At 51.4% G+C, this 11,137-nt stretch overlaps 2 protein-coding genes across 2 annotated transcripts; one reads left to right on the top strand and one right to left on the bottom strand.

Moving 5' to 3' along the window:
* Positions 1-1,951: 1,951 nt before the first annotated feature.
* Rab30 (RAS oncogene family member Rab30) lies at positions 1,952-8,285 on the top strand. The gene is made up of 5 exons (XM_018639603.1): positions 1,952-2,090; positions 6,146-6,229; positions 6,336-6,519; positions 6,848-7,016; positions 7,147-8,285. Exons 1-5 carry the CDS (start codon positions 2,004-2,006, stop codon positions 7,229-7,231), a joined length of 609 nt encoding a protein of 202 aa, XP_018495119.1. The 5' UTR covers positions 1,952-2,003; the 3' UTR covers positions 7,232-8,285.
* An 84-nt stretch (positions 8,286-8,369) lies between these two features.
* On the bottom strand, positions 8,370-10,395 carry Atac3 (Ada2a-containing complex component 3). The gene is given in 7 exon segments (XM_029111523.1): positions 8,370-8,630; positions 8,708-8,815; positions 8,927-9,250; positions 9,296-9,574; positions 9,694-9,882; positions 10,017-10,132; positions 10,302-10,395. Coding segments are annotated over 7 exon segments (1,182 nt in total). The 3' UTR covers positions 8,370-8,558.
* Positions 10,396-11,137: the final 742 nt, after the last annotated feature.

The following is an 11,137-nucleotide window of genomic DNA, read 5'->3' as shown; positions in this document are numbered from 1 at the left end:
GGGAGCCAATCCAGACAGATGATCTTGAGCTTGTGGTGTCGGAGTCCATATTCCGTCGGATACACGGATTCCTGTCGTGGCGGGCTCGACCCCGGGCTCAGGATCACAAGCTCCAGGGCAATGGAGGAAGGAGAGAGCGTATACGTGATCCGATGCGCTCTCTTGTCAAGGGGCCCGGGCTTGAGTCCCTCGTGTCAACGAGCTGTTCGCGTGAATAGCAGGGTGTCATCTGCTCGATGGCGTCCGCCCTGCAAAGAAGGAGAGTCATCCATCTCTTGGGTGCGTGCTCGCATCTCGTTGTTTCAATTCTAATGCATCTCCTTCCGAGTCGGTTACGAGATACGGATGAAAAAGCTATTCGAGGACGACACCGTCTCCCTCCGGCTCGACTTGCTGCTCGAGACGGAACTGTCCGTCCTTTCATTCGTCGCGGGAGCCGCGAGGTCCCGCTACCGAGTTCTGCGAGGGAATGAGCTGAGCCGATCTTCTCGAAAACCCTGCGACCTTCCCATCAGGTCCTCTAACGAAGTTCCTAATCGATAGACCGCGCACGTCTCGGCGCGCTCCAGATTCCGGAGTCCAAAGTAGGCAACCCAGTGGATGGGAAGGTCGAATGTTCTTTGCAGTGCCATAAACACATGTAATGTGTCAAGAAGCGATACCATCTGTCGGCGTAGCGTTTCGTCGAGAAGGGAGAAGGCTTTCCACTTTCCTCTTCGGTCCGCAGTTCGGACAGCTGTGCTCACCATCGTCGCTTCAGTGACTGAGCTGCTCTGTTGGCAACAGTTTTCGTTCGGTGAGGCGCCGTGCCGTTTTCAACCCGGTGCTGCTCCGTCTTTGTTGTGTGTGGCGATAACTCGTAGTGCATTGTTTTGAATCTTTTGCTTTCTACATCCTTCACCTTCTCCATTAACTACGACCGCTGTGCCGTGGTCCACCGATACCTCCATCATCATCAACACCAACATTGGAGAAGACACGACGCGGACGACTAGTGCTTCATGCGGAGAAAAACAACGTCAACCACGTTCCTTCTTCGGACCTCTTCACTACCATTCGAGTGAAGAGCAGGCGTCTGTTACCTAGGCATCGGGCGTCCGAAATCCTTATTCGAACGTGGAAAGGTTGTCATTCGAAGCCTCGAGATGTTTGTAAGTCTGCCAATCGTCGTTATCAGCAAAGAGGTTGTCCACGTCAAATACGCGACGGGTTGTGTTCGAATTTGGGCTGTATTTGTCTCGCCACGCCTAACTGCTCTGTTTGGTGAATTCGAACGCTCTCCCAGCGTTGCTCCGTCGATCAGTCTGCAGAACGATCGATCGATTCCCGGTACCGTGACAATCGAGAGCCGAATTGGGAAATTATTCCGGGCCGGTACCTCCCGACGCCACAACAGCAGAGTCCGCGGCGATGGGGACTGCGGAAACAAGATGAACCGGTCAATCTTCTTGGGTTCCTGTACCGTCGACTGACGTCCTTGCCGTCGTTCGGGGAGCAAACTAGGTAGTTCAGCTGTCGTCTTTCGGAAGCATGACTGGTTGACTTGCAGATATTGCTCAATCCGAACGCCTTTTTTTGTATCGTCACCGTGGCGGCGCTGGCGACCACCTCCGCCGTCGTAGCGGCGGCAGCATTCTTCTTCGGTGCTGCCCAGTGTGCTTGGGAATGTTCGCCGGCTCCTTCTGCTGCTTGAATTTCGCTTAGCACTTCATTGGAGCCTGGACCCTCGGCTGTGATTCTACTGACCAGCTCCTGGCTGCATTGCCTCATCGAGCCCATCTTAATTGGAGAAATGAAATGAGGAAATACGTCATCGTCTAGATTGATCGAAAGCTGTCTCTCGAATTCCACTTAGAACTTCCAAATCCGTAGATCTATTTCGAATATATCCATCTGCGATTGGGGAAAGGATTCCCGGATTCGTCGTGGTTGATTATATATCTTTTAGCCCGCTTTCGCATCGAGTATCGCATTCGTCGGTAACTTTTGCGTTCTAATTACAGATGGAAGACTACAAATTCTTGTTCAAAGTTGTGCTCATCGGGAATGCAGGCGTTGGGAAGACCTGCTTAGTGCGCAGATTCACACAGGTGAGTTGTGATTGAATTCCATGCGAGAAGGGGCATCGGTACACAGACAGAAGCGTAATTTAAGTGCCGGCTGAGCCTGTTGCCCGACATCATCTCGCGTTGTATACCCGATGTCGTTCTCTCTGTACCGCTCGGTTGATTGCATTTGTTCGTCGGCTGTCGGGCTCGCTCGCTTTGTGGAACATAGACAAACATTTCCTATTCCCAGCGAAAGTCGTGTTGTCCAGAGTCAGCCATACAAAGCCCTCGAGAGGTTTTATCTTTCGGGGAACTACAGTGGTAAAAAGTCCGTGAGGCCCGGGAGAAAGAGACGGAATTGCGTTTGACGTATTTCCGACTGAAATTAATTGTTGAACAGCGTCTCACCCTGACGTCGAATATCCAATTGGATGATGGCTTATATCGTTGATGTTGTCAGAAATGCTCATGATGACGATCTCGTAGATGAATTGATCCCGAATCCTCCTGAGGCGTCGGATGGCCTTACTCAGAGCAGAGATTCGGAATTAGCAACAATGACAAAGTTGGTCTACCATCCAGCTACGCATTCGTCTACCGATCAAGCCAGCCAGCCAGTCAGTCACTCAGTCAGTCAGTCGAACTTACATCTGGAGATCGATGAGTCATGGTTTCTATGACATTACAACGCGCTGGACGTTTAGCGACGTCTCGGAAGAAGATCCTGATTCGTTCTCCAGGATCTTCATGGAGCGCACACATCGCTCACCAAGTCCCCTCATACACGCATACGTCATACCCCGATGAAACTGGCTCGGTTCAGGTTCCCTGTTCCATCGTTTGACGTAGGCCCGAACGGCTTGCGAAGTCCGACTTGGAACGGCTGCAATAGCATGTGCTGTTGTGAGCCACGGAGGAGGAATAGTAGATAGCCGCGTACTTCTCATGAAAACTGTGAAATCCCGGACCGAGAGGATTTTCGCTCAGAAGCGAACCGGATTGACGCTCGCGGCGGCTGTTTGGAAATGCTTGAGAATTTATGAAGCACCTTCCTTTGTCACGGGGAAGGCTGATGCCCTTCTTCCGGCGTTAGCAACGACAGCAGCGTCGAAGTCGGATCTCCATTTGAATGCCAGCTCGAATCCTGGAGCTTCAGGGCGGACTGTCAATCTTCGGTCATTCGGTTCTTGGAAAATTCTGTATGATTTGATGTGATCGCCGCCTTTCTGAAATTCGCTGATCCGCGCGTGTGGTTATCTCGTGGAACTGGCCATGCCGTAAAGCCTCGTGGCTGTTCCGATGACGACAAGCGCTGACGCCGCACCGCCACCGTCATTGCGGCCACCGCACGTCTTGCATCTGCGGGATGAGTCACGCTCGTTGGCGTATGATCATTCGTTCATTCCCGGTTCAATTCTTGCTTTAATAGAACAACAACATCGACCAAAGGAGCTGCAGTGCTCCTACCATATGAAGGCTCTATCGGTGCGTTCGCAAAGCTCGAGAGGTCGAAGATCCCTTCCTCAAGCCGGGGAAGCTGTCACACGATGTGAGCCTCAGCTGTTCTGTGGTGGAATCGCTTCCCTTGAATCGGCAGACGATCCGAGCCACGTGAGGTCGACGGATTTTTGGAAGTGGTTTCAGATTCTCCTTTGCTTATCCTTAACAGTTTGAGTGAGTCTGGGAAATCTAAAGATGTCGCAGATCGCCTATTCCGTCTGGAACACCGACTTAGCCGAATCACCGCTGACGGACAAGAGGCCGGAAAGCTGCTCCACGGCGAGGAAGATCTAAACGGGAAACCGCATCGAGCGTCGGATGCACGGTCCCCAATTGGTCTCATCTGTATTTATTCCCTCCATGGATTCCAATTGAGACCGTTACGGTACAGGGCTTTCCTCGGAGGCTTCGTCGGATAGGAAATCTCTCTACTCCGAGAGATCTATCGGAACGTGCTTCAAGAACGATCACAAACCCACGAAAGCTACCGGGAAATCATGCATCTGCAGAGATCGTCAAGGCGCTCGCGGAATTCCGCCGGCGAATTGAAAATCGTGGAATCAGTATCGAGCGGTAGAGCAACTGAAATTCACGGAAGGGAAACCGTCGGAATATGAAGGAACGAAGTCTGTCGCAGACTTCGCCGGCTAACTTTGGCTTGAGTTGAATGAGTCGTGCTTCGCGAAGAAAAAGTGGGCCCCGTTCCGGAAGGCGTGCGGAAGGATGTTCGCGTTTTCCCGTTACGCCAACAATTCCGCCGACTTCTGGTTCCGGCCGGGGGTCGATGATCTGCGCTTCCCTAGAACAAGGGCTCGCTAGCTGGATAAGCTCGAGAAGTGTTCCCGAACTTCGCGATGGCGACGCTCACCAACGTTGACCGCAGTGCTGCGGCTGGCCACGTTTCCCCCTGTGCGTCGCATATTTCCGCCATCAGTATCGGAGGATGAGCGAGTTCCGATTTGTTTCGCCATCCGGTCTCGCTGCCATCTTCTGCGAGTTTGTCGGAGCAGATTGAGTTCTCCCATACGCGGGAGGATGATGAAATATTCAAGATCGATTAGAGGGGGTGATCTGTCCCGCAGTGCGGTTGAGAGGGAACCAATCGCGTCTCGGGGCTTCTCCCGTGCGGGGAAGCGGTCGGAGCGGCCACCCATCGGAAGTCGTTCCCCGGAAGAGCTCCATGAGTAGAAATGCCGCTGGGTCGGTCGGTTGGTTAGCTCGCTGACTGACTGACTGCCAGCCGGCCACGGCAGATTTCAATGGGGCCAGTACGACTGGCAAACTGTTTGTGTCTGTGAGCGAACGCGTTCTGTGGGACTGGGTCACCAGCGGCGAAGCCGCTCCGTGCTCACCGATGCCCATTGACGGCTCTGACTGACAGCGGTTTCTGTCGAGAATCAGATAGAGCAAGCGTTAGAGCAAAGTTCTCGCATCGATTTTCACTTTCCATTGGAGGGTGGAGGAAAACTCCGCCCATTTCATGAAATTCCTCTTCGAAGATCATCGCGTTTTCAATTGATTTCGGGTATCGACATCGCTCGTAAGGGATAATGGATCAGGAAGAATCTCCGATTGAGGAAGGGACCAATCATTTATCGGTACGGTGATAATGAGCCTCTGTCTCCGGCGAATTCCTCCGAGACAGTTCCGGCTCGGTCGGCTCGGAGGCTCCGAGCCGGTACTTACTCAACTCTTGAGATCATTCACGTGGGATTCGTACACCGATGATGCGTATAAGGGGGCTTCGGCTCCGGTCGGGAATTCAGGACGGCGCGGCGGATCGTTAGTCATCGCCGATCGCCGCAGCAATTCCATTCAGGTATCAGAAATGGAGTTCTAAGAGCTGCATACCGAACGATTCATATTCGGCTTTCCTTATCTGATCCGCAATCACGGCAAAACGGCGTTGAAGTCGCAGTGTAAATGTCGAAGACGACGGAAGAGTCTGGCAATGCTTCATTTACGGATCTTTGGAATTCCTAAACCAAGACGACCCCAATCCGTGAAGCCGTTGCGACTTCGTCCTTGTGACCCTCGCGCAAAATCTTTTCGCCGCCTTAGTCACATTGTAATTTCTTCCATATCATGAGATGAGTGATTCGAATTTGATGCAATAAGTAATGAGACACAAGGAGCTCCGGCTGAGACTCTCGGCTCCCGTCCTTCAGCCCTCTGGACCTCAGCAGGGGTCAGGGTTTACTCGACTACGAACTTATAAGGGTCAAAGGACCCGCTCACTCGTTGGACGCCGGGCAGGGAAGGTCCGAATGGAGGCTGCGAACTTCTGCGGCATCAGTTGCAATTCCTTACGGACTTACTCAATAATCAGACCGAGCTGCCAAGAAAAACACGTTGCATAATGGAACTCTGATGCCAGACTTGCCTGGAGCCTGCCAAAAATCATTTATCGGGCCGCGATACAACTTCTATTCTAAGCAAGTCGCAATGCTCAATCGGAACTTTATCCCAATCGCTTATTAGGAATATGAAGCGAATTCCATGTTCTGTGCAAAAAGCTTTTCTCGTTCCTCAATTTCGCTCTCAGACCCGAGAAATTTCAGCGCCCGCTGATCTGACGTCTGTATTTTTATTCGCAGGGTATGTTCCCACCTGGTCAAGGAGCCACAATCGGAGTGGATTTCCTAATAAAAACTGTCGAGGTCGACGGAGACAAAGTCAAGGTAAAGTGAACGTCGTTTTACTTCTTTCGATCTACCTCTTCTATTGGGTCCATCAGCTCACGAGGTTGAACATACGAAGCTTACCTATAGAACTTCTCCGTCACAGCTTCAAATATGGGACACAGCCGGCCAGGAACGGTTCCGCTCGATAACGCAGAGCTACTATAGGTCGGCGCACGCCTTGGTTCTTGTCTATGACATCTCATCACAGCCAACATTCGACTGTCTCCCCGACTGGTTACGGGAAATTGAGCAGTATGCAAGTCCCAAAGTGTTGCGCGCCGTCGTCGGTTAGTAGATTCACAATTTTGATAATTCCAATATCATTTTCCGATTCTGCTGCACCACGAATCGTTCAGAGGCGTTTCCGCGTTTAGTCACTCTTGTCGATTTTGGGCCGAGTGGCTCCAATCACGTCGAAGTTTTGAGATCGACGCTCGATGCGGGAGTCCGCCCTGTCGGACCTCGAGGTTGTGTCGGGTTGCGAGGTAGAAAAACCTATTAGCCTCCGAAATCTGTCTCTCCCCGCTGCTCTGATCTGAGACGGGTCGGTTCGAACTGTCATCGAGCTCGCAGCACATGTTCAATTTCTCACGGTGACCTTCATCCGTCATACAGGGAACAAGATCGACCGCGACGACCGAGAAATTCCCACGCACATCGGCGAGGAGTTCGCTAGAAGGAACGATATGTACTTTATCGAGACTTCGGCCAAGGAAGCCGACAATGTGGAGAAGCTCTTCACTGAAATTGCACACAGACTCACACAAGAGGCGCGAGCGTCGAGGTCCGTATATCGAAGCGATAATATTCCATTCCCGAATATAGAAGAAATTCTCTGAGTCTGACTCACTTTATCGAGTCCCGTCCCAGCTCTCGATCCCCCACTGACGTTCTTATATATCGAATCCTTCCAGATATTCGACATCAGGACCAGCAGCTCCAGATCTGAGCCAATCTCCAAGTAAAAGCGACAACCCGTGCTGCAAAATGCTGCAGTGAGTGGAGATGGATCACCCGTTAGTGTATTGATACGCGAGGCGTCCCGACTCCGGTTTTCATGGGGGGATCGCTCGATGCCACCTCTTCCTCCGCGGGAAGAAAAACTGACAAGAGAGAGTGAGCTCCTGCGGCTGCCGCTAAACTGGAGCTGCCGGTGCCTTCGAGTGCGTGTGAAAGGATTGCAATCAGCGTGAGAAGCTCGTCCATATTGGAGCCCCTGATCTGCATCGATTCCACAGAGATAATCCATTCCTAGCTCCCAAACGAAACGTACGCTATTTCGCGTCACTGCCAGTGAGAAGTCCGTGACCGGGGAGCGTCATGCCCGACTGGACGAAGAAATTCACTGATCGCTTTACGTTTTTCTCGGAACACTGTGAGAACTAAAATAAAAAATCGATTATACGACTAGAATACCGGATTTCCGAAAGCCCTATCAACACCTTAGCTTCTGTGATACTTCACCACAAGCGATCCAATCGACACACTTTCCTAATCATCATATTCAGCATGAGCATGATATTCTCCACCGCGTCCCACCCGCTCTTCCGCCGTGTGACTCCCCGGAATCTGAAGCATACGAGATCTCTCGACAGAGGCTCGAGTTCTTTCGGAGAAGGCTGTCCTCTGGAACTCTGTAGAAGCTGACAGAGTCCTCAGCGGATATCTTTCTTCTTAGTCGTTGGGAATTCGCCTCATGGTCTGAGAAAGTAAACCGAAAACAACCTTATTAGTCATCTGATCGATGATCTTAGGAACGGGACACCGGAGGATTGTTTTTGTATACATCGATTGTAATAGAAGTGAACGAAGACCCTAGGATACTGATTGAAGCTGAGGAGTTATGATTTGCGACCAGAGTTCAGCAGTCGCTCTGATTGCAATGTATCTCACTGAATTCCGACTGTCTCACAAGAAGGAGAGTCGGCAAACGATTAGATGAGCTAAGGTAAATACTGTTGGGTAATGAGAAACGCCGACGCGAGCAGTGGTTCGACGGAAGGATCTTTAGCGCCCTAGAATTCAACGAAAATGAAAATTCTTGTGCAGACAAGCTTTATCGATCTCTTTTTTCCGCTCCATGTCGAGCCCCGGTAGCAGAATTCTACCAGTCGTTCTTGAGCAATCGATGGGATAGTTTGTGAGAAACAAGCGGCGATTTTATTTGCAAGCCCCAAGTTACTCGAGGAGGCCGAACCTTTCTCGGCTGGGAAACAAGAGATGAATGTACATTTATATTTATAGTATACATGAAACGATTTCACAAGCCGCCAAATCCATCGGTCGTCGGCTAAGCACAGCCCCTCTGACCGGTAACAAGTGATACTCAGAAGTCGGCTCCCGAAGACGATCCTTTTACAATTTTCAATCGTTTCTTGTATTCTTCGGCTTCCTGTTCCTGAGAAATTAAATTGCGTTGAGTCTCGGAATGGCTCCGGAAAAGACAGGAAAACACCCGAGGTCACTTCTTCGAACCTTTTCCTTGAGAGCTCTCTTGTAACGTTCGGCTTCTCGTCTCGTTTCCTCTAGTTCCCTTTGCAGCGACAACCTGTCATCCTTTTCGCTAGCGTTCACTAAGATTATCTGGAGAAAGAGGGGTCAGTAGAGAAAACAACTGAGTTCTGGGTCTTCAGGATCGCTCTCTCGATCCCGGATGACATCTACGCACCGACAGACATAATATTCAGAACGAACCTTCTCCGAAGCCAGGTCGCCTCTGAGAGCCAGGCGTCCGGCGTCGCTTAAGGAAATAGTCTGTCCGGTCTCCAAGGCACTCGTGACAATACTGCCATCATCCTGTAACGCGCTATCGTGCATGCTGATGCCCTGCGCCTGAAGAAACTGGAGGGCATCCTCACTGACATGAGCATTCCCCGCGGCTTCCTCCAAGGCGTCGAGGGCGCTCAACGTTGCATCTCTGCTGCGACTCGATCCGGTCTGCTTATGCTGAGGGAGACAGAGAGGTATAGGAAACGTCCGCTATCCGGACCATACAAGTCTTATCGAGACTTCAAAGATCTAAGGTGGGGTATCTTGAGAAATTTCGAGGGAGAAAAACTATACCTCTGTACTTGTTCTGTTCTTCTTCACTGGGAATGTACGCAAAACCTTAGGTCCAACGGTGATGGTGACCGGGGCTTCTCTGGACGCGGAGCTAGTCGAGTGGGGCGGGGAGTATATTGATGCGACGGCGTTATTTATCGCGGCAGGACTGACGAGTGATTCTTGCAAAAGTTCAACAATTTCTTGTCTCTCGTTCTGCATAGCGATGTCCATCGGAGACAGATCGAATTTTGATGTGATGTCCAAAGAGGCTCCGCATTGTAGTAAGGTCCTTATCACCTGTGGAATGACGAGTTCCCTCACTCAAGGCGCGTGGTCCCCTCGAATCCTGTTGTCGTCGGAAAGGGCAGCCGGGCAAAGAGCCCCGCTGCTTCTGAATCTCAAAACCTACGACTCACCTCGATGTGGCCCTTCTCCACCGCCCAATGCAGAGGGGTCATGCTCAACATGTCTCGAGCCTCGATGAGAGCTCCGTATTTTATCAAAAGTAAGACGACGTCGTTGTGACCCTGGTACGCGGCCAGGTGTAAGGCTGTCTTGTCCACCTTCGTCCTCGCGTCCCTAATACAGCCGGCTCTCAACAGGATCTTGAATGAGCGAGAGGAATAAGAAGTGTGTCAAAGAGGAAACTGGAAATCCGCAGCGTTGCAGCCCGGGTCATGACCGGCTGGAATCCCTCGGGCCCGAGCTCATTGGCTACCTGTTCGCAGACGTCGCCTACCTCACAAGTTTCGACATGCCCGCTGGCCGCTGCCATGTGGAGGGGTGAAGTTCCGAGCCAATCCACGATGAAGGGGGCTCCGTTGGCCATGAGCTGGCGTACTTCATCAGTTTCACCTTTGACAAATACATGCGCGATTAAATAACGATTGAATTCCTCACGCGGAATAGTTATGCGTCGTCTCTTCGGTATTGGTCGTATCATCAGTCCCGGGAATGATGTTCATGGGAGCAACATCTGTCACGGGAAGTGTCTTTCCCCATCCAGTGCTTCATCATTCATTACCTTTCCGAGCTTTATCGAGGAGCTGCTTGCCGAGATCATACATCGCCTGCGTGAAGGCCTTGCTTGACCCGGCCGCTCGAACCTCAGCCTCCATACCGTCCGGCCTCGATTTCCCTTACTGTAAAGAAAAAGAAGCGGTCCTTCATACCGGGATCGATGGCTTAACGGGGTGGATATCAATTCAGATTCCAATAGGCTCACACCGTAGCAGGTGTTTGTGATTGTATCTCCACCAGAACTCCTGCCTTGGAAAGACCTCCGGCACTTGGAAGTCCCCCAGCTTCTGAGTCGTCATAGAGACTCACACGGAAGAGTTCCAGAATAGACCGCTCTGTCGAGAACATCCTGTCTCTCTTTTCTGACAGGCTGTTCGAATATTCTTCCAAGAACAACTTCTCGTCGGCTATCCGAAGGCGAGCTTCGAGATTTCCACCGATGGTCTCAGACAAGCAACCAGTCAGAACGACGAGGTACTCACTTCACAAAAGCGACACGCCCAAACGCACAGCGAGTTTTCGCCGTCGTCCCAGACCTGATATTTGGTTCTATTTGCCGCGGTTCTTCAACGAAAGCTCTCGATTTCCGTTCCAGAACAGGATATGGCGATGATCTTTGGATGCGTTTTCAAAACAAACATGGCGGCCGCGCGCTAATTTTGAGCGCGCTCTGCCTTCATCGAAGAGCCGAAGCAGTGAGCCGTAGGTGTCGTATCTTGAGCAATCCCGCAGTTTCAGCGAGTTTGCTCGAGTCTGCTGTGAGAATGGTCGAGCGTTCTACTCGCTCTACGCTAATGGAAATGGAACTTGAATTTAACGTTTTGCTGCGAGATGGGGCAC

The sequence above is a fragment of the Galendromus occidentalis genome, unplaced genomic scaffold (genome assembly GCF_000255335.2).
Source record: "Galendromus occidentalis unplaced genomic scaffold, Mocc_1.1 scf7180000077446, whole genome shotgun sequence".
NCBI classification, from domain to species: Eukaryota; Metazoa; Arthropoda; class Arachnida; order Mesostigmata; family Phytoseiidae; genus Galendromus; species Galendromus occidentalis.
The sequence above is the reverse complement of the archived record's forward strand: the minus strand, read 5'-3'. Positions and strand labels throughout refer to the sequence as shown.

Coding starts and splice junctions, on each gene's coding strand:
- Rab30 (XM_018639603.1), top strand. CDS start 2,004: ATGGAAGACTACAAATTCTTGTTCAAAGTTGTGCTCATCGGGAATGCA. Junction 2,091..6,145: donor TAGTGCGCAGATTCACACAG/GTGAGTTGTGAT, acceptor TTTTATTCGCAG/GGTATGTTCCCACCTGGTCA. Junction 6,520..6,847: donor AGTGTTGCGCGCCGTCGTCG/GTTAGTAGATTC, acceptor TCCGTCATACAG/GGAACAAGATCGACCGCGAC.